Source organism: Mustela nivalis (assembly GCF_964662115.1).
Source record: "Mustela nivalis genome assembly, chromosome: 1".
In the NCBI taxonomy this organism is placed as follows: Eukaryota; Metazoa; Chordata; class Mammalia; order Carnivora; family Mustelidae; genus Mustela; species Mustela nivalis.
This window is the reverse complement of record NC_139020.1, coordinates 13,574,786-13,598,639: the sequence shown is the minus strand read 5'-3', so window position 1 is coordinate 13,598,639 and position 23,854 is coordinate 13,574,786. Positions and strand designations below refer to the sequence as shown.

Below are 23,854 nucleotides of genomic sequence, written 5' to 3'. Positions count from 1 at the left end.
TGCAAACAACAGACCACCAAAGTAAACAAATTTTAAAAAAAATGACAGAATTGAAAGAAAAAAAGGACTGGAATAATAATAATTGAAGATGTCAAAATCTCACTTTGATTAATGGATATAGCAACTACATAAAAGATTATTATATACATAAATTTGAGAAAAAAACAAAACACTATAAGCCAACTAGAACTAACACTCTTCTAGACAGCATTTTGTCCAAATGCAAGAAAACACAAATTTCTTTCAAGTTCACATATAGAATGTTCTCCAAGATAGATCATATATTAGGACAAAAACAAGAGTCAGTGAATCTATAATAATTGAAATTGCATATAGTCTTATGTGCTATCTTCAGCTTATAGAAGAAAGCTCATCTACCTAATTCTCTCCTCTATATGCTTTTAGAACATGCACTTGGGGGCAGCCTGATAATTTGATCTCTGTTCAAATTTTGGGTGATTTTGACCAGCCTCATAATTTGATCTCTATTCAGAAAGTAATTTTGATGGATACATTGTCAGTCTTAATTTTGCCAAATTCCAACATTACTTTCTAAAATACTAAATCTAAAATACTAATAGATACAATTGATTTATATTTTATAATTGCTAAGATTATTGTTATTTAGTAGAAATAAATCAGGTGAATTAATAGAGGCTATTATAAACAGCTTTAATGAATAGACTACCAAGATCAAGGTGACATTCACTGCCTCTATTTTGGATCAGACTAAAATTTACATAATTTTTGTCTGTACAAGCCACTGCCTTATTATAAAACAAGTCTCTATCCAAGATGCAAGCAGAAATTGACCCTTTGAAAATTTCACTGAAATAAACTTCAAATTCTTTATCTTCTCAGTATTTTTCACAAGACTAGAACAAATAATCCTAAAATTTGTATGAACAATGAAAGACCCCGAATAACCAAAGCTAACTTGAAAAAGAGAAACAAACTGGAGATATCACAATTCCTGACTTCAAGTTATATACGAAGCTATAATAATCAAAACAGTATGGTAATGGCACAGAAGTAGGCACCTAAATCAATGGAACAGAATGAAAAGCCCAGAAATAAACACATAGTTATATGGTCAATTAATATTTGACAAAAGAGGAAAGAATATGCAATGAGAAAAAGTCTCTCTAACAAAAGGTCTTAGGAAAACTGATTAGCCACATTCCAAAGAATGAAACTGGACCACTTCCTTACATCATACACAAAAATAAACTCAAAATGGATTAAGGGCCTAAATATGAGACCTGAAATGATGAAAATCCTAGAAGGGAGCAGAGCAGAGGCAGTAATGCCTTTGACATTAGTCATACAAACATTTTTCTAGATACGTCTTTTGAAGCAAAGGAAATAGAAGCAAAAATAGGACTACATTTTAAAAAAATCTTTTTTGCACAGCAAGGGAAACAATCAAAAAAGTTAAAAAAAAAACCTACTGAATGGGAGAAGATATTTGCAAATGATATTTCCAATAAAAGACTAGTGAACAAAAATAAGTCAAAAATTATACAAATCAACCAAAAGAACAAATAATTCAGTTTAAAAATGGGCAGAAGACATGAACAGACATTTCTCCAAAGGGAAATGGCCAAAAGACACATGAAAAGATGCTCAACATCACCCATCGTCAGAAAAATGAAAATCCATACCACAATGAGGTATCACCTCACACCTAACAGAATGGCTAAAATCCAAAACAGAAGAGTGCAATGGCAGGGTCATAGGGAAGTTCTATTTTTAATTTCTTCAGGAATCTCCACACTGTTCTCCAAAGAGGCTGCACCAATTTGCATTCCCACCAACAGTGGAAGAACGTTCCCCTTTCTCCACATCCCCTTCAACACATGTTGTTTCCTGTCTTGTTAATATTGGCCATTCTAACTGGTGTAAGGTGATATCTCAATGTGGTTTTAATTTGAATCTCCCTGAGGGCTAGTGATGATGAACATTTTTTCATGTGTCTGACAGCCATTTGTATGTCTTCACTGGAGAAGTGTCTGTTCATATCTTCTGCCCATTTTTTTTATATATGATTGTTTTGTGTGTGTTGAGTTTGAGGAGTTCATTATAGATCCTGGATATCAAACTGTCATTTGAAAATATCTTCTCCCATTCTGTGGGTTGCCTCTTTGTTTTTTTGACTGTTTCCTTGGCTGTGCAGAAGCTTTTGATTTTGATGAAGTCCCAAAAGTTCATCTTCGCTTTTGTTTCCTTTGCCTTTGGAGACATATCTTGAAAGAAGTTGCTGTGGCTGATATCGACGAGATTACTGCCTATGCTCTCCTCTAGGATTCTGATGTATTCCTCTCTCACATTGAGGTCTTTCATCCATTTTCAGTTTATCTTTGTGTACAGTGTAAGAGAGTGGTTGAGTTTCATTCTTCTACATACAGCTGCCCAGTTTTCCCAGCACCATTTATTGAAGAGACTGAATTTTTTCCACTGTATATTTTTTCCTGTTTTTTTTGAAGATTAATTGACCATAGAGTTGAGGGTCCATATCTGGGCTCTCTACTCTGTTCCACTGGTCTATGTGTCTGTTTTTATGCCAGTATCATGCTGTCTTGGGGACCACAGCTTTGTAATAAAGCTGGAAATCAGGTAACATGATGCCCCCAGTTTTATTTTTGTTTTTCAACATTTCCTTAGTGATTCGGGGTCTCTTCTGATTCCATACAAATTTCTGGATTATTTGCTCCAGCTCTTTGAAGAATACTGATGGAATTTTGATTGGAATGGCATTAAAAGTATAGATTGCTCTAGGCAGTATAGACATTTTAACAATGTTTATTCTTCCAATCCAAGAGCATGGAATGGTCTTCCATCTTTTTGTGTCTTCTTCAATTTCCTTCATGAGTGTTCTGTAGTTCCTCACGTACAGATCCTTTACCTCTTTGGTTAGGTTTATTCTCAGGTATCTTATGGTTCTTGGTGCTATAGTAAATGGAATCGATGACTCTGCCATTGCACTCCTGGGTATTTACCCCAAAGATACAGATATAGTGAAAAGAAGGGCCATCTGTAACCCAATGTTTATAGCAGCAATGGCCACGGTAGCCAAACTATGGAAAGAACCAAGATGCCCTTCAACAGACGAATGGATAAGGAAGATGTGGTCCGTATACACTATGGAGTATTATGCCTCCATCAGAAAGAATGAATACCCAACTTTTGTAGCAACATGGACGGGACTGGAAGAGATTATGCTGAGTGAAATAAGTCAAGCAAAGAGAATCAATTATCATATGGTTTCACTTATTTGTGGAGCATAACAAATAGCATGGAGGACATGGGGAGTTAGAGAGGAGAAGTGAGTTTGGGGAAATTGGAAGGGGAGGTGAACCAAGAGAGACTATGGACTCTGAAAAACAATCTGAGGGGTTTGAAGTGGTGGGGGTGTGGGAGGTTGAGGTACCAGGTGGTGGGTATTATAGAGGGCATGGATTGCATGGAGCACTGGGTGTGATGAAAAAATAATGAATACAGTTATTCTGAAAATAAATAAATTAAAAAAAATCCAAAACAGACGAAACCACAAGTATTGTATAAAAATGCGGAGAAAAAGGAACACTTATGCACTGTTGGGAATGTAAACCAATGCAGCCACTCTAGAATATAGTATTGAGGTTCCTGAAAAAGTCAACAATTGAACTACCATATGATCCAGTAATTTTACTGAACATTCATCCAAAGAATATGAAAACACTAATTCAAAAAGATAAAAGCACCCCTGTGTTTATTGTCTCATTACTTACATTAGCCAAATCATGGAAGCACCTCAAGTGTTCATGGATAGATGAATGGATAAAAGAGGTGTGGTACAAATATACAGTGGGATATTACTCAGTCATTAAAAAAGAATGGAATCTTTCCATTTACAAAGACATGGATGGAGCTAGAGAGTATAATGATAAGTGATTTAAGTCGGTCAAAGACAAATACCATATGATTTCACTCATACATGGAATTTAAGAAACAAATAAAGAAAAAAAAGAGAGACATAAACCAAGAAACAGACTTTTAATTATTGAGAACAAACTGATGGTTACCACAATGGAGGGGGGGAGGGGGACGGATGAAATACGTGTAGGGAATTAAGGAGTGCACTTGTGATGAGCGCTGAGTGGTATGAAATTGTTAATTCACTGTATTGTTCACCTAAAACTAATATGACACTGTATGTTAACTATACTGGAATTAAAATAAAATTAAAAAAAAAAATAAAGCACTGTAAGATTGACCATATTCAGCCAGCCATCTAACTTATGAACTATGGGTAACCAAAAAGGTCAAAACCACACACACACAAACACACACACACACACACACACACACAAACACACACACACACACACACACATGCATACACACACACACATGGCCACATACACACATGAAACCTGGATAAATAAATATACACCAAATGTTGTAGGTATGCAAACACTACTTATTTTTTTAATTAAAAGATAGTTATTTGTTTGAGAGAGAAAGCCTATGCATGAGAGAGAAAATGAGCAGAGTGGGGGCAGGCAGAGGGAGAGAGAGAAGCAAAGTCTCCACTGAGCAGGGCCTCAATGTGGGACTCCATCCCAGGACACTGGGATCACTACCTGAGCTAAAGGCAGATGCTTAACTGACTGAGCCATGCAGGTGCCCTGCAAGCACTACTATTTTTTTTTTTTAAGATTTTATTTACTTATTTGACAGAGAGATGTCACAGATACGCAGAGAAGCAGGCTGAGAGAGAGGGGGAAGCAGGCTCCCCACTGAGCAGAGAGCCCAATGTGGGGCTTGATTCCAGGACCCTGAGATCATGACCTGAGCCGGAAGCAGAGGCCTAACCAACTGAGCCACCCACGTGCCCTGCAAGCACTACTTTTAATGAAAAATGAATTTAGACATTTTTCTCAAATGGAAATGGTGGATATTGTTTGTGTTCAGTCATGTAACAGTAAAGATCAAATGGATATTTTTCTCAATTGTTGAAAACTCAGGTGATGTCAATCAAAAGCTTTCTGATGTTACATGGTAGTCTAAGATTTGACAGTCATTATTTGAACAGACTATAACATAGTTTATTATAAATAATACATGGAATACATATAGGATCTCATAGAAAATTTTCCTAAACAAATCCATACTTTAGAACTTCTCAGAAGAATCTGGAAGACCAATATCCTCCATAGCAGCATGGTAAGAAGCATATTCGTAGCCACCATAGCCACATACATAGCCATGATAGCCATAGCCCAGGCCACCAGAGTAATTGTTGCAGAAGCTCATAGTGTAAGAAGTCTAAGTTGAAAAGCAGGATCAGCTTCTAGGGTTTTAAGTTTATAATCAACACAAGGCTTTCTACACCAACTGAGTGGTATATAGGGCAAACCACAAGCTCTATTGGATTCGTGCTTCAAACTAATTGGCATTATAACCATCTCAAGAATTCCTCATTACCAAAATATCCAAGACAATTTTGCTGTGTGTCAGGATGCCTGTAATAAAATCATGTGCCTTTAATGAAAGGGTTTTCTCCTACTTTGGTGACTTGTTTATTCCAGATGTGAGATCTAAACTCTATTACTGGCTACCATGAGATTACATAACCCATACGTGTTCCACTTCTTCAAAATCCTTTTTTCCTTTAATAACATCCTCCTTCCTAGCTGCATATATGCACCCTTGGGAGTAAAAGTATGGTTTCAAAGATGTAGGAAAGGTGGGAAAATTTGTGGAGAAGGTAGGGCAGAAGTCACGTAGACTACATAGAGAAAACATGGCAAGGTTCAGTTGTAAATATCTGAATAATTAATGTGTTTTATTGTGTTTCTGGTGGTTTTTGTATGTGTGTGAAGCAGTCTTTTCCACTTCGGTTTATACTTCCCATGTGTATGCATCTATCATTTTGTATATGATCAAAAACCACAGTAGAATCTCTAAAGTTTAAATCCATGGACCAGGGCCACCTGGGTGGCTCAGTCAGTTAAGTGTCTGCCTTTGACTCAGGTCAGGTTCTCAGAGTCCTGGGATCAAGCCAAGGTCACATAGGGCTCCCTGCTCAGTGGGGAGTCTGTTTCTCCCTCTTCCTCTGGCCCTGCATTGGTCCTGCTCTCTCTATCTCTCTCAAATGAATAAATAAAATCTTTAAACCAATCAATCAACCAATCAATCCATGGACTATGGCTATATAGAAATGGAAGGATTTACTGTATTAGTAATTTGAGCTTAAAAATCTACTCCAGAAAATTTTAAAGATTTACTAACAACATGTACTCCCTGCTATGACACAAGAGATAGGTATACCTCCTTTTATATTCCTGCCTAAAACGTATAACCTCAACTTCGTTATAAGAAAACAAACTCAAATTTTATAACATACTATAGAACATTTGACTTTTTTAAATTGTTAATGCCATAAAAGTTAAAAAAAATACAGAAAATGTCACCAGTTTGGGGGAGACTAAAGACATAAAACAATCAACTGCCATGTAGGACCTTGAATTGGGTCCTGGACCAGAAAAAGGACACTAAAGAAAAAAAAAAAGGCAAAACCCAAATAAAATGTTGAAGTTAGTTAAGAATATGGTGCAACCTGGGGATAAAAATATATGTTTATAAAAAAATAAAAAATTTAAAAAAATAAAAAATAAAAAATAAAAAAAATGAATATGGTGCAAGGTTAATTTCTTAGTTTTGATAATTGTACTTGATTATGAAAGTAGTAACATAGTTGTGTAACTGGATAAAGAATAAATGGGAAAATTCTATATATTTTGCAACTTTTGGTAACTCAAATTATTTCAAAATAAAAGAATATTAAAATTATACTTGATTGCATTGATTTGGTCATTTATTAACCTTTTCATGCGTCAAAATTTTAATAATCAATCATCTGTCAGGCACTACTATGAGCATTGGAAATGGAGGAATGAACAGGACAGACAAGATCCCTATTGTTATGGAATTTAAATTCTAGATTGAGCAAGGGCAGGAAATGCAGGTAGATATTTGAAAGCAAATGACAAGTGAAGGAGATCATTTCTGTAGGGATAAATCTATTTACATTACAAATCAAGGCAAGGTAAGATAAATTTTAAAAGAGCACTAGTGAGAGATTACTTCAGACTAGATGGTCAGGGGAAAGGAAGAAAAGGTCTTAGCTGTTTTTGCTATTACTTTCAAGGGTTCAGCAACCCCCAAGCAGAAGTTTTAAGTTGGAAATAGGTTTGCTACATCTGAAGAACAATAAAACTACTGATTTCTGTATATTATAAAGAGAGGAAGAGTGTTCCAAGAGATGCTCATAGATCTAGTCAAGGCTATAACAGGGCAGCCCATAAAGGCTATGTTTCTAAGCTTCCAGTTACTAGGTATAGGAAATAAGAATTTGATTTTCAGATAAATAATTTATATATATAAGCATATCGCATGTAATATTTGGGAAATTCAATATTCTGAATTTTGAATTTTGAAATTCAAATTTAACTGGGTGTCATATATAATCTAGCAACCTTAATGTGGAAATGCAGTAAAGAATAAACCAGGGGGAGGAACCCCAAGTGATTTATGTCTTGTACCCTTTAAGAGGCAGAAGGAAGGAGGGAGGGAAAGAGGAGAGGAAGGAAGGGAGCTAGGAAGGAAGGAAAAGAGGAAGGAAGGAAACTGAGTCTATGAAGAATCTAGAACTTAGCTTCATTTTATTAAATTTTTTATGACATTTAACACTCTAAGGAGATGTCAAGTGAACATTTGGATATATATCAGAATTGGAAATGTGAATGGAAACTAATTGGATAAAATAATGTATCCAGAGTAATCCTGAAAGAAAGTTTAAATGTTATATTGAATACTACAAAACTAATATAACACAGACTGTGTGTTATCTACACCAAAGTAAAAAGAAAAAAAAATTTTTTTTAAAGTGTTTAAATGTAAACTATCGGCAGGGCAAGCACCTAGCTGGGCACCTTCACATTTGAAAATAAGATCTGAAGAGGAGTAAAGAAAAGGGATACTAGACCAGAAGCACCTGGTGATACTACAATTAAATCCAATGTGTGCAGTAGGATATAGATAAGCATCAGGGAGTTTTCCAGGAATGAGAAGAGGAGCTGGTGAATCTGTATGCTACTCAGAGTCTTAGTGAAATGAAGACTGACTCTCTAGTTTTGACAAGGTTGGGGTTTGGTGATCCCTGCAGGAGCGGTTTTGGTGGAGTGGTGAAGACAAAAGACCAAAGGTGTGAGGAAAGATGTAAAGAGAAAGCTACCATGGAAAAAGACGCGAAATTTTGCAATGAAACAGAAGAAAATGTGAGAGCAGCTGGAAAGGACCAAGGACACAAGAAGGGTTGTTTTGTTCTGCTTTTGATCATGGAATGTACTTCAGAACTAGATGTGGTTCAGAAAATCACAGCAGAAAACAAATTGTTAATGGAAACTTCTCGGGTGCAAGCTCTCGGTTATGATCAGAGAGAAACTTTGTTGCTCAAAAGAAACAAATTAGCCCCAGGAAGTAAATTCTATAGAGATATAACCCCTTTAATAATATTATTAGGGGTATTGTATTACACAGAATAATAATGTCTTTTATAGCTATATTAATCAAATACCAACAAAAAAAAGTTAACTATAGTTTTGTGTTTTTTTCTTTAACTGACTAATATCAATGTCAGGTGACGTTCTAAGAACTTGACCTAGAGAAAGACTGATCAGCATGTTATTCAAATTAGTTTTTACTGAAAACTTATTTTAACTTATTACTTAATTGACCCTGATATTTGAGACTACTTTTAATTTCTGTATGGAAAATCTGAAAATGATATAGTGAAGATGTCCTCTCCTTCTAAGATATCAATCCACTAAATGGTGAATAAAATGATACAATAATATGCCCATTTAACAAAAATGAAGCTACCAAAAGACACACATGGAAAGAACATTCAAAAACACACACTAGATGAAAGGTTGAATGTGTTTGATCAGATCCTCAGTATGAAAACATTTATTTTATTAAGAGGCATTGTTGACTCCTTAGATATACTTAAAAGATGAATTGGAAAATTTTTAAAATTTTGCACCTTCATTCTTATAATCTATGGAGAAAAGTTAACTAAAATACAGGGAGTGTCCATCATCTTTTACTCCCTGTCTCCACATATGGTTATGAGGGGATACATAAATAGTTTGACGCAGAAATATCACTAGAAAAACAAAAACACTAATAGATTCCACATGATGTGAGGATGACAGCTCCCCACACACATTCTTGTAAAGACACAAAGGTACATTTTTTTTAACTGTTACATGAAACTATTCTCACTTTTCCAGTGCCTTCCAATGGAAAGAATTACCACATTAATTTAAATAAAGACTAATAATGGTAGGGCTATGCAAGAGAATGCAGTATGATCAGTTACGTAGAGAATAATGACTAGGCATTTCAATAAAGGAACTGACCTCTGTGTAATACATTGTAAATGCAAATATGCAATGTTAAACCTATTGGACAGTTCCTTAGATTATTATTCTAATATTAATGAGAATACTTATTTGTATAATTGTATGCTCAATGTAGAAAGAGAAAAGCAGAACAATTGGATTCCAAGAAATAACTTATGTTGTAGTTCTTCAGTAGAAATTGAATATAAATGGGAATCAAACTCATTGGTACACATAGAAAAGGATAATGCATCTTGCTCAGACTTGGTATTTTGGAAAATTTAATTGAATTATTATCAACATCATGGGGATGAAAGATACATGATGGTTTTAGTATGAAAAGGAACTGAATCCCTGCAGAAAACAATTGACTCAGCTCAAAAGAAGAGAGGCAAAAGTAGTAGTATTGCTATGAAATGTTAAAAACGTTAGTGAAACTAACTAGTGCCAGGAGCAAATAAGATTGAGACTGATAAATGTATTCTTTCCTGATAAAAAGTATGGTTATAGGAGGCTAAAATGAAATTCTAATTTGAGGCTGGGCTGCATAGGTGTGAGTGTGTATCTTCTTTCCTTGAAGCCCTTGATTGGACGAGAGTCCAAATGGAGAGCCAAACACAGTGAGTCTCCCAAATACCTCTAAGACTTATTTTACGGTTGAGAAATAACAAACTAATTAGATTAGTCATAAGATTAGCCAGTGGCATGACTTCTGTGGTGGATCCCATCCACATCGAGGGTATATAAAAGGTCTCTGCAGGGGAATTGTCCACACTGAAGTGACACTTCTCCTCTCCTCCTCTACTCAAGGACAACCTCAACAACCAACACTATGTGTGGCAGCTACTATGGAGGCTGTGGCTACGGACGCTGTGGCTATGGAGGCTGTGGCTATGGAGGTTATGGCTACGGAGGCTGTGGCTACGGAGGCCTGGGCTGTGGCTATGGCTCCAGCTATGGCTGTGGCTTCCGCAGACTGGGCTGTGGCTATGGCTGTGGCTCTGGCTGTGGCTACGGCTATGGCTCCCGCTCCCTCTGTGGCTGTGGCTATGGATACGGCTCTGGCTATGGCTCTGGCTTTGGCTGCTACTATTGAGGTCGCCATGGGAGACTCTCACCTTCCACACCTGGACATGGGATTCACCAGTTCTGAGCCCCACAGCTTCTGAACTTTGCTGAAGAGCTGCCTTCAGGAGCCCTTTGGGTCGAATACAGCAATCTTTTTCCTTCCTGTACTTACCTCATGAGAAGTGGGAGCTTGTGAAACTCATCCTGAGAACTCTATGGTCTCTCAATGGAATGTGCTGCCATAGGTCCTCCCTTTTGATGTTCATGCAGGAATCATTTCTCTAATTTCCTAATAAACTCTTTCAGTGTGGAATAATAAACCTGGCTTTCTTGTCATTTAAAGTCCAGTGTTTGTCATTTTAGCTTTTTTTTTTTTTTTCCTGGATAAATTAAAGGAAACAGGGGTGCCTGGGTGGCTCAGTGGGTTAAAGCCTCTGCCTTCGGCTCAGGTCATGATCCCAGGGTCCTTGGATCGAGCCCCACATCAGGCTCTCTGCTCAGCAGGGAGCCTGCTTCCTCCTCTCTGTCTGCCTCTCTGACTACTTATTATCTCTGTCTGTCAAATAAATAAATAAAATCTTAAAAAAAAATTAAAGGAAACAACTGCCTTATTGGGGAGACATCTTGTTTTAATGTTTCTACTTCAGTTATTTTACCAAATCCTTGATTTGCAACACTAAAGAAGTATCAAACTTGAAGCCTTCATTTTTCTGCTTTGGTAAGGTACTGATAACCATGTGCTACTCAGGTGTGTTGTGAGGATGAAAACAGGTAATTTGTCAATTTAGTTAAGCATTGCCTGGAAACACTATATATTCAAAGTACTTTTATACCAAACCTTAATAGCGAAATCCTTTAGAAGATGCAGAAGTTGGCCCAGAATTCTCCAATTCTAGTCTGTTTGGAGGCTTATTTACTTATTTATCTATTAGGGAGAGAGACCAGGAGCAGGAGAGGGGCAGAGACAGGCAAAGAGAAAACCCCAAGCAGCCTCTGTGCTGATCTCAGGACACTAAGATCATGACTGAGCTGAAATCAAGAGTCAGAGACTTAACCAACCTGGGGTGCCACCCAGGCACCTCAATGTTTTGGGGAATATTCAAAGAAGAAGCATTTCCAGGGTGCCTAGGTGGCTCAGTAGGTTAAGCCTCCGTCCTCGGCCCACATCATGATCTCAGGATCCTGGGATTGAGTCTTGCATAGAGCTCTCTCCTCAGCGGGGAGCCTTCTCTCCCCCAACCCCCCGCCTGCCTCTCTGCTTGCATGTGATCTCTCTCTCTCTCTCTCTACCAAATAAATAAATAGAATCTTTAAAAAAAAAAAAAAAGAAGAAGAAGAAGAAGAAGTAGTATTTCCTATGCTTGCTCAATGCAAAAGGTAGAGAAGTTTAAACCTACTGTTGTACCTAACTTCTATGTGTCTGGAAATATATAGCTTTTTTTAAGTGACACCTTTTCTACCAACTAGTATGTATTTAAGCTTAGAGCCACTTGGTGGTTTTCTTGAGATTTCTTGTTCCTGTAATACATGTGATTTCATGGTTGTAGCTATAATCATTTCTTTCTCCACTAATTTTCTGTGACTAATGTATCTGTAAACTTGGCAATTATCTTCTCTTGATAGAGTATTTCAAGCTTTTGTGTTAGACATGAATGAGTTTAAGTAGCGTTTTAGTGTAAGATAATGGATCTGTCCCAATTCATTTTGACTGGTCCAAGATAGTAAAAAATGTTGAAGCCATGGAATCAAGATCTCTGGAAAAATCGTTACCCAGAAGAGAGTCCTTTTTTTCCTTTAAAACCATTATTTATGAAGACTTGTCTTTCCTATTTATTCTGGAAGCTTAGAATTTTCTTTTAATACTATGCAGAATTTAGATGATTTATGCTTGTCCATCTTAAGCAATGGCAGATTTTTAAAAACTCCTTTGGCCTATCTGGTAGGTCATAAGATGAAACACAAAGAAATCAGATATTGACTTAAGTTAGAGAACAGATTCTAAATTAGAGACTCATGAGATGAGACTGTTACTGATTATAGCTTTCCAAGATCTGCCACTTAGCCTGTCTTAGCATGAACATATTTGGTTGACATGTTAGCTTCTCTAAGTATTTCGCATCAAGTGAAATGCTACCACTAACAGCCCCAAACAAGCATCTGCTTTGTATTCATATTGGCTGGTTCACTTCTTTAAAAGCTTCAAATGATGAATAATTCCAACTAAAACTGAAAAACATAAGATTCTTTTACATTTTACCCCATGCCACAGTTGCTTCTTTCTTACACTGAAAACTCCAGATCCCAACAGAATCACTGTATTAACTCTATTCAAACCTGTGTGCAATATTCACTCTCTTCAATATTCACTCTGAAAGCAATACCCTGAGCAACCTGCTAAAATTTCATTGCAGCGTTCTTAGCATTAGAAGGGATCCCACTAAGAATGGACAGAATATTGTGCTCAACATTGATATGAATTAATTTTCTTCCCGAGTAGTTATGCTATTTATATTATGGAAAGAGTTCTTTTGTTTCCATTTATATTTGATTTCAAGTGTATTTATTCTGTTTTTAAAATATAGGGAGTGTTTCCATGGTTCAGAGATCAAAACTATATATAAAGATACACTCAGTAATAAATAGTCTCACTCCTGTATTTATTCATTCTACCCATTCCTGCTCACCCAATTTGTATTTTCATTTTCTTCTGCTTTCTTAGTACAGAAGCAAGCATACATCTCATAATTATGTGTCCTTATTTTCCCTCTGTGTTACCTAGAGGTCGTATGCTTTTTCCTAGAGGTGGCACTCTTTCATTTTTATTTTTTATGTTTTTTTCCCTTTTACTTTTTTTATACTCATATTCAAGCTTTCAAACAGAAGTCACTTACATTTAGGCATTCAAAAAATGCTTCACTGCAGATTTCAGTACTGCAAAAAATAATGTTTTTCTCTATATTGATTCATTTCTCCCAGCATTTACTTTTGAAAATTTTCAAACCTTCAGTTAAGTTGGGAAAGCGGTATAATGAACAGCTAAGTACTCTTCATCTAGATTTGGCAATTGGTTTCCCCTTTCTCCCTGTCTGCTCTCTCTCTCTGTCTCTCTGTCTGTCTCTTCATAGCTTTTATTTTTGATAGAGAATCCAATGAGTGAAAACTGCCATACTTTGCAATTTGTTGCCTGTCATAATCTAGAGCACTTCCCAACCTCTTATTATTTCATGAGATTAACACATTAGTACATTTTTAACATTGCAAGATAATCATTTACTAAAATACATCACGATCTATTTTTTCTGACTCTAGCAATTAAAATAATCATATATTTCCAAAACCAATATTTTTAAGACAGAGTTTAAGATCATTGGGTATGCTAAAAATAAGGAAACTTGTGCCAAAATTAGGTCAATCAAGCATTGAGTGAATATAAGACAGTTTTGTGTTCTTTTGGGGGGGGGGCAACTTGGTATTCTATGATAAATTCTGAGAACAAAATCCAAGTATTAAGTGTCAAAATTATATCAGTGAGCATCCTGGGTAATAGGTGAATTACTTAAGAACTTTATATTAATTTTTTTTATATTTATAACTGGATCACCCCTAACATATGTAAGTTTAAGTGTCGTGTTATCACCTTTAGTCCAAATCTTCTGGGATCACTTGGTACAACAACACTCTATTCCTCTTCAGCAATGAAGAAATGACTGTGCGGTTGCTGGTGGTGTTACAGAATACCTTCAGGTGAAGAGCACTGTCAACACAAGACAGCACCCACTTCCTGCAGCCAGACTCCCATGATTGATCACTTGGAGGGTATAAGGACACACCTTCTTGCCCCAACCTCCAACAATTCTTCTGGGAAATTCCAGCTTTTGAATCTTCCATATTGTTTCCTGAGCCTTCCAATGAGCTGACTGCCAACTCAGCTTTCCTCCCTACCCCAAGCTGCCTCCTCCTCTTCCTTTCTACAATATTCTTTCCAAGAATTTAATTGTCATAATAATGCTCTGATAGAAAAATAATCTAATCTAGGGTCACAAATGTGCCCAGTTGTCACACTGTCTTAAAGTCTCTTCCCTGACTTTAATGTCTCTACAGATTATAGGAGATATTTTCTTTTAGAATATTCCCCAGTTCTGATTTTCCTAATGTTTCTTGTGATTAGAACAAGGTTATGCATTTTGTCAAGCGAATAAAGAAAGGGTTGGTGTTTGCTTTTTGTTGGACTCCATTGAGTGGCACTTGAGGTTGATGAGTTCCATTACCGATGGGGATAATTTTACACTTCATCAATATGATGAGTACCAGATTCCTCTACCTGAAAGTTACTTTTATTATTCTTTTAGCCATTAAGAAATATTTTGGCAGAGATATTTTGTGACTACATGAATATTCCATTCAAATTCCCAAATTTATCATTAGTCTTAGCCCTTTTTTTCTTTCTTGCCTGAATTATTTATTATGATGATGGATTGTGAATGTTGATTTTTCTCATTTTCATCTTTTGTTTTTTCAAATATATTAGTTGGCATTCTTCAAGGAAGTTTTTCCACTTCATTGTTCAGTTATTTACATCAGTCTAAATTCATGGATTTCTATTATAAATAATCCATTATTATAACAAGGATAGCAACTCCTAGGCTTTCTCATGAGGCAAAATGTATGAATAAATATATTGCATTGTGTGAGATTTAGATTCTTCCACTGAGCTGCCTATAACATTGGTTAAATTATGTAAATTCTTAGGCCTTGTTATTCTTACATAAAAATCACCACCTACAGTTTGGTGTTTTTATGAGAATTAAATGTGTCAAGATATGTAACGCATTTAAACCATGCCTGGAATTTAATAAATGCTATGTATGTGTTATCAGACACTATTATACACATGGGTTTTTTTTTCTGCTTCTTCCTATATATAAGAATATTCTCTGTTTATCTTGCCTCGTGCTCTTCATGGAATTCTTGTGTTAGAACTCTGTAACAATTTATAATTATTATTTTAATAATAATAACAATTAGATAGCATTTACAAGCTGTTTACCACAGAGCAGTTACTGTGTGAAATCCCATATGTGCATTACTTCACATCATTCTCAGAACAAGTCTGGTATGTGCTAAAACTATGAACATTTTACAACTGCAAATAAGTAGTGACGAAGAAATGTACTCAAGTGGCAGTTCTCATAACTACAGGATTTTTTTCTCTTTGTGTATAAATTTAAAATATTTTATTCTTTCTAGGTAATATTTTTCCCAGAGAAGGCAAAGAAACTCTCAGGACATTTAAATATTAGTATCCTTTAATTGTTAATGTCTGATATGACACTAAATATATGTTTATGTTTTAGGAATCTTCTATCTAAAAACGTCTTTCTCTAAATGTTTCTCTGCTCCTTTTTTCTGTCACTTTTTTTTTTTTTAAGATTTCTTTATTTATTTGACAGAGAGAGATCACAAGTAGGCAGAGAGGCAGACAGAGAAAGGAGGGGGAAGCAGGCTCCCTGCTGAGCAAGAGCCCAATGCAGGGCTCAAACCCAGGACCCTGAGATCATGACCTGAGCTGAAGGCAGAGGCTTTAACCCTCTGAGCCACCCAGGCGCCCTTGTCACTTTTTATATGTGTGATCCTTACTCTACAATATTAGATACCTGGAAGATGTTCTACACATTTCTTCTATTTTTGTATTATTTTTTTCTTATTATGCTTTTACTCTAAATTTTAGAAGAATTTCTGAATTTGTCCCCTGTCTTACCTCATATTAGTATTTGTCTGCCTTTAATGAATCTTTACATTTGGAAGTCAACTCTTTCATGACAAATTATATATTTTCTCTTTCCAGATTTCGCCATTTGCTTGTATGCTTATTCTAGTTTTCTAAATTATGTGGCTTTTAAACATTACTGAGTTTTTAAAAAAATGTCTGAGAGTGTTGTTCTTGTCTTATAATAGAATTATTTCAAAATCTGGAGTCATTCTGAGTTCTCAGATTGATGTTCTGATTTGGAATACCTAGTTCTTTTCATATAGTTCTATCCTTAAAAAGATTTATTTATACCTACTCAGTACTGAGACTAGAGATTTATTCTATCAGAACTTACATGTGTTCATATATAAACCTCTCAAACACCGATAACTTAAAGAAAAATATGGAGATTTCCCTCATTTTAGTTTGCCCAATTAGAAATATCCATTATTATCAAGGGAGACAATGCAATAGGCAAAGCTGGTTATTTCTAATACCACGTAATGCACATGGTTACTGACATTGTACTTCAGGTTCCTCTGTCATCCTCTTAAGTGGGATTTTCTTTCTTATACAAAGAATTCTAAGCTACTGCAATGTTCTTTCATCCTAACTTTTTGTAGATAGGTCAGCAAACAACACTCTTCAGATTCTTGTAGGAGATACTTCAACCCTATCCCTTTGCACTAATCAATACGTCCACACAAAGAAATGGTGGAGATAACTGAATATACATTTCAAAATATGCTTCCAAAGGAGCTTATATTTAACACAAAAACAAATGAGAATTTTTTCCTGAAGAAAAATTGGGAGAATATGTGCAAACAGAGAGTAACATACATTTTATGCTTATCAGATGTGTTCCACTGACTCATAGGAGTCGATTTTTCTAGGAACATAGAGGTTCAGAGTGGTTATTTGACTTTATCATTGAATTCAACAGTGAACTTCATTGTAGTAAAAGTTATAACATAATAATAATAATAATGATAGCAATGTATTTCTCATATTTTTCAGAGTATGAAATATTTTATCAAAAGCCAGTTTGTTAGGGAAAATCTAGTAGATTCCACAAAAAGTTATCTCTGGCAGTATTATTGTTTTAAATTAAAAACACCATACTCCAGTCAGATCACAGAGTTCAAATTTTTAAAAAATTTCATAAAAATGTCATTTCATGAATCCAGTAAAACCTCATCATTTCTTCTTTTTTTTCTGACTCTGAATTCAGGGTATAAATTTGAAACCATGGGGGAAATAGTTCGTGCTTAAAATAGAGTGTTAAAAGTTTAAGAAATATTAGTGTAAATGAGAAAGTCTGGTTTTCTTAGACCTGGTATTTCATAATTTTAAACTATTTGCTTTTTATCAAAAACATCATGAAACTAAGTAATCAATTCTTGGCTTTTAGTGGTAAAGCATCTCTTGCATGAAAATGAGAAGACTCTCTCATGGAAAATAATAGGTTTGCAGCAGAAGGTAATAATGGAGAATTCAAGGTCAAGAGAGAATACTATGATCTGCTGAATGTCAATACAAAGAAAGCAAAATTATTTATCTGGAGCAGGTCAGAGTTTGTCAATAAAAATGTTATTTCTTTCCATAGAGATTGATTACAAAGGGTAATTAAAGATTTCATGAGTACAACTGATTCTCCTTAATGTCCCAAAGAATGGTTCAGATGTGGTGAAACAAAGCAGATCTCTTCATTGCCTCTGAAGCCATGTTTAAAACCAGAAGTCAACAAATTACTCACAGTGGTCCTGCAAATTAGCCAATGACATGACACGTGTTGTGGTGACACCCACTCTGAGAGCATATAAAAGACCTCCACAGGGGGAAAATGTCCACAGTGAAGTGACACTTCTCACCTTCTCTACCCAAGGACAACCTCAACAACCAACAACCAACACCATGTGTGGCAGCTACTATGGAGGCTGTGGCTACAGACGCTGTGGCTATGGAGGCTGTGGCTATGGAGGCTGTGGCTATGGAGGCTGTGGCTACAGAGGCTGTGGCTATGGAGGCTATGGCTACGGAGGCCTGGGCTGTGGCTATGGCTCCAGCTATGGCTGTGGCTTCCGCAGACTGGGCTGTGGCTATGGCTGTGGCTCTGGTTGTGGCTACGGCTATGGCTCCCGTTCCCTCTGTGGCTGTGGCTATGGCTGCGGCTCTGGCTACAGCTCTGGCTTTGGGGGCTACTATTGAGGTCACCATTGGAGACTCTCACTCTCCACACCTTCACTTAAGAACTCAGCAGTTCTGAACCACACAAATTTTTGTCTTACCCCCCAGTGATGTTTAATCTATCTTGCACTGCAAACTTCTGATAAGATTTGGTAAATGTCTGATATCTGGAACTGATACCTGAAAGACTTCATACCTGAAAGACTCAACTTGTGAACTCATGTTCCAAGAAGATGATACTGGTATAGCTCTTATTTTTGTAATTTTATGCTAAATTTGCTTATCTGTTTTCCTAATAAATTTGAATTTCCTTATAAATTTGAAAAAGAAAACTTGTTTAATTAATTTATTATGTAGAGTTTGATTTTCTGGGTTATTAATAGAATAACAATTTTCTTCCGGAAATAATTTTCCTCGGTATTCATCTCATCTTTGCTGTACTGATTCTAATATTTGTGATTACAGAAAAATCCCTGACCTTTGTAAATCTTAGTTTCTTGTCTGGTAAAGAGAGGGGAACACATTTTTTTCTTATAATGATTTTAGCTCTATATTTCTTGCCTATAGATTTCTACAGTTTCTTAATTAGTACTTCAGGCTCCTTCCAATCTCAATAGGGACCTGGCATGTTGGGGAGAAGTTGACTTCCCTTAGGTGGCCAGGGATCTGTGAAAGCTGATATTATCAATAATTTTCATTTATACTGCTTAGATAAGACATACGGGATTTTGTCAGGTGCGTGCCAAACCTACAATGCAGAAAGCCCTAGATCAATTCTCTCCACTGGAATCCACACAGAGCCCTAGCTTGACTTATTCCTAGTTGCTCACAGCCCTATCAGCCATTCAGATCAGGCAAAGAAAATTGTATTTAGGAATGGAGGGGAAAATAATATGGTTCATGTTGCCCCATTGCTCTGTTCAAAATAGAATCTGCCATAGATATGGGTTAGTATCAGTATTTCATCAAGTTATTTGACACTAATTTTTATAGGTTCATAATAGACAGGAGATATTGCAGCCTGAGAACATATTACATGAACATAGCTGATTGTATAAAATCTTACCTTCTGCCTTCAGGTTTCTTTTTTAACTTTTATATATAACATATTCACTCATGACTTTGAGAGAGAAGTTGTAGTGGGTTGAAGCTTACCAGGCTAATCTGCTGCTAACACAAAACAACAATAACAACAAATAACAATATCTCAAGATTTTTAACATACCACAACATTCAAAATGTCCAGGATAAAATATAAAATCATATGATGTACAAAGGCCTAGTAATTGTGATCAGTTCTTAAAGGGGAAGAAAACTGAGACATATTCCACTCTCGAAAATATACTAAAATGGCCCACATTTTCCCCACCTACTGATATTCACATCCTTGTGTTACCCCTCTCACTTCTGTATGACAGCACCTGTGGCATCTTCTAATCAATAAAGTGTGAATGGGTAATATGATATTACTTTCATGATTATGTTGCATAAGACCATAATGTCCATCCTTCTTACATATTTTCTTCTTTGCAGGTTATGATTAAGAATATAGCTATGTTGTGTGCTGCCTAATGGAGGTTCATTTGGTAAGGAATTAAAAGTGGCCTCTGGCCAATAGCTGGCAAGAAACTGAGACCCTAGACCCTATGGGTGACTCAGCCATTTATGCATCCAACTCTTGACTTCGGCTGAGGTCGTATTTCAGGGTTGTGAGATCAAGCCTCGTGTCAGGCTCTGCACTGAGTATGGAGCCTGCTTAAGATTTTCTCTCTCCTTCTTCTTCTGTCCCTCCCCTCTTCATGTTCACTCTCTGTCAAAAAAAAAAAAAAAAAAAAGGAAAGAAACTGAGGCCCTCAGACCCACAATCCAGGACTCACTAACTGTGCCAACAACCACGAGGACTTAGAAATGGGATCCCTCCCAAGTCAATCTTTGAGTCAATCCTGGGTTTCAGACCTAGCTGACACCTTGACTATAGCCTTGTGAGAAATCCTTAAGCAGCAGAGCCAGCTATGTTATCTTGAGCAGAGACTAACAAAAAATGTAAAATAATAAACGTGTGATTTTTAAGTTGTTAAGTTTGTGGTGACAACAATAGGTAGACTACTATAGATGCAGGACTCAATCTCACAACCCTGAGATCATGACATGAACTGAAATCAAGAGTTGGACACTTAACCATCTAAACCACCCAGGTGCTCCTAAGCAACTTTGTAAGTATGATCCATAGGGTACAGATAAACACTGAATGAAAAGAAAAGGAAAAAAAGAAGATATCTTCAACAGAGAAATAGAATGTAAAAAGTGCCAAATGAAAAGTTTATAACTAAAAAAATACAATATCTGAAATGTTTTTTAAAAAGATCCTTTGGATGGGTTCACTACCAGAACTGAGATCTCAAAGGATCTCTTTATCTCTTGATAAATCAAGAGAAAATTACAGAATGCAAAAGCAAAAACAAAAATCAAGGGAATCCAACTATAAACTATGAATAAAAAGTCTCAGGAATTTGTAGGACATACCAAAATTTCTAACATTCATAGAACTAGAATCTCAAATGCAGGGGAATACAGATTGACACAGAAATCATATTTAAAGAAATAATGGTTGAAATTTTCTCAAATTGGGTAAAATTCACACATTTAGACAGTCAAAAAGTTGTAAATCCCAATTAGAATAAACTGAAAAAATTATGTCCATATACAAATGAACCAAAGTGAGTTTGCTCCTTGATGAGTCAGAAACTGCACGAGGTCGAGTTGTCACACAAAGAAATTTATTTGCAGTGAATAAGGGAATCATGGGGAATGGCTTCCAAAGCCATGATGCCCCAAAAGAAGGTGAACGGGTTCTTTTTGTTTAGGATTATGATGAATTTTTAGATAGTGAAGCCTTGTTGTGTATGTAAAGGCAGGCATGAGATTGCTCATACACCTTAAGGAAACATGCCTAAACATACATCGTATGTTATGTAAATTAGCCTGAATCTTCTCACTGGGCAGAGATATAAGTATTATAATGAGATCAAGGTGATTGTAGGTCATTCCAGAGGTCATCCATGGTTCATCTGCACAGGTACAAATCAGGTTTAGCTCAAAGAGTCTGGATGTTCTGGACAGATGGGAGATTTTGTCAGAGCAGTTGCCTTCACCTGGGGTGGTTTGGGGTCTTGTTTGTCTGAGTAAAGGAGAAACCCTGAAAGAAGAGTTTAGTGAAAAATGTTTAAGACAAATGTTAGTGAGTACAAGAAGGTGGGCAATAAAGGCCAGGTCTTAGGGTCTCTAGCTGGTGACACACAGACATCATAAACAAAAGAGAAATTCTTGAAAGCAGCTAGAGATAAATAATACGTTAAATATAGGGAATGATGGATTTTTTGGTCAGAAACAGAGTCCAAAAGACAATGGAAAATATTCCTAATGTGCTGATAGAAAAGAATCCCACAGTCTATTCTTAACAGTATGCTTTAGGAGTGAAAGCGAACTAAGCACTTTCTCTGTTAAAGGAAAACTAAGAGAATTTGTGTCCAGGAGATTTTTTCTAAAAGCTACGTTAAAAGAAATTTTTCACTCTAAAGGAAAATAATAATAAAAACATAGTTGGAACTTCAGAAATAAAGAAAAAGCAATAGGAATCTTTATACATTTGGGTAAATAGATTATTCTTTCCCTCTTAAATTCTTCAAAATATATGCAACTATTAAAAGCAAGTGTTAAAATATTGAATGAGGGGGTTTCAAGGTATGTTTACATTATACACACACACACACACACACACACACTAAATGTATTATAAATAGGCAATGGTAAAGAGATGTTTAGGCTTGTAAGGCTTATGCCTTTTACTTAAAGTAGCAAAATATGAGCTCTGAGAACACTGTGAAATGTTAGTTGTGTATACTTCAATCCCAAGATTAACCACTAAAAAATATAGAGATATAACAAAAGTCACTAGATAAATTAAAAATCTAATTTTAAAAGACACTCAAATAATACAAAGTAGACAGTGAAATGGAACTGAGAAATGGAGAACAAAAACAAATAATAAAATGATAGAATTAATTCCAACCATATCAATAATTAAATAGTATGTGACTATTCAAATAATCAATGAAAAAAGAGATTATCAAATTTGCTAAAATTAGACCCATCTATATATTGTTTATAAGAGAATAATATCAAATATAAGTGTGTATGTGTTTGTGTCTATGAGAAAAACTAAAGGGATACTAGAAATATTTTGAATTGAATGAAAATTAAAAGAGAAGTTGCCAAAATTTGTGAGATGTAAATCAAACAGTGCTTGAAGGGAAATTGAATAGGTAGTGTCAGAAAGTTCTCAAATCAGTATTCCTAGATTTCTACAAAATAATTAACAGAGAAGTACAAAAAGAGGAAAGGGGAAATAATACAGCTAATAGCTGGAATCAATATAATTTAAAACAGAGGGTAGAGGGGGAAAAAGTGAAGCCAAAAACTGATTCTATGAAAATTTCAATTAAATCAATAAATCTGTAAGAAGACTCACAAAGAAACAAAAGAAGACACATTTACCAACAGTAATAATAAAATAGGGACATCACTACAGACCTTATAGTCAATAAGGGAACATAGGGAACAATATGTTCATAAATTTGACCACTGAGATGAAATAGACCTGTTCCTTAAAGGGCAGGACATTGCCAGAAACTTGATCAAAAGGAAACATATCATCTGAATAGCCACATAACTCATTGGAAAATACATTTTGTGATTAAAATCTTTCCAAAAAAAAAAAAAGAAAGAAAACTCCAAGCATATAATTTCACTGATTAATTCCACCAAACATGAAAGGAAGAAGTAATACTAGTTATATGGAATCTCTCCAGAAAAGAGAGAGAGAAAGAAAAAGAGGAGGGAATGTATCTCCATCTATTTTATGAAATCAACATTACCCTTATCCCAGATCTAGGAATTTGGATGTCAGAAGCGTTCCCACCATTCTCTAACTGATAAGCAGGACTCACAGTACCTAGATTGTATAAACAATGTATTTTTAGCCAGACACATGTTTTCATTCTGGAAGAATGAGGTTTTGCTGGTGCCTTTTTTCACCTGTCCCCAGTTAAAATTTTGAGCATTGAGTCTCTAATCGGTTTCCTTGAGCAGAAATATCACCCATAGAAAACATTATTTCTGTTGCTGGGGGAAGAGAGGACTCTGTGTAGCCCCTCCTGGAGGGAGAGAACATCACAACATCTTCACATGGATACCTCCAGAATCTGTCTGTTTCTTTTTCCCTTATCTAGCTATGTATCATTACTACCTTGCTATAATAAATCTTAGCCAAAAGCATAAGTATATGCTGAGTCCCATTAGTCCTTCTAGCAAATTTCCAAAACTGTGAACAGTCTCCAAC

General features: G+C 35.8%; 2 protein-coding genes across 2 annotated transcripts; both read left to right on the top strand.

Moving 5' to 3' along the window:
* Positions 1-10,231: 10,231 nt before the first annotated feature.
* Positions 10,232-10,840, top strand: LOC309871662 (uncharacterized protein). Its single transcript, XM_082744909.1, has one exon. It carries the CDS (start codon positions 10,285-10,287, stop codon positions 10,546-10,548), a length of 264 nt encoding a protein of 87 aa, XP_082601035.1. The 5' UTR covers positions 10,232-10,284; the 3' UTR covers positions 10,549-10,840.
* Positions 10,841-18,123: 7,283 nt separating this feature from the next.
* On the top strand, positions 18,124-18,788 carry LOC309871643 (uncharacterized protein). The gene has a single exon (XM_082744890.1). The coding sequence runs from the start codon at positions 18,184-18,186 to the stop codon at positions 18,475-18,477; it is 294 nt and encodes a 97-aa protein (XP_082601016.1). The 5' UTR covers positions 18,124-18,183; the 3' UTR covers positions 18,478-18,788.
* The last annotated feature ends 5,066 nt before the right edge of the window (positions 18,789-23,854 follow it).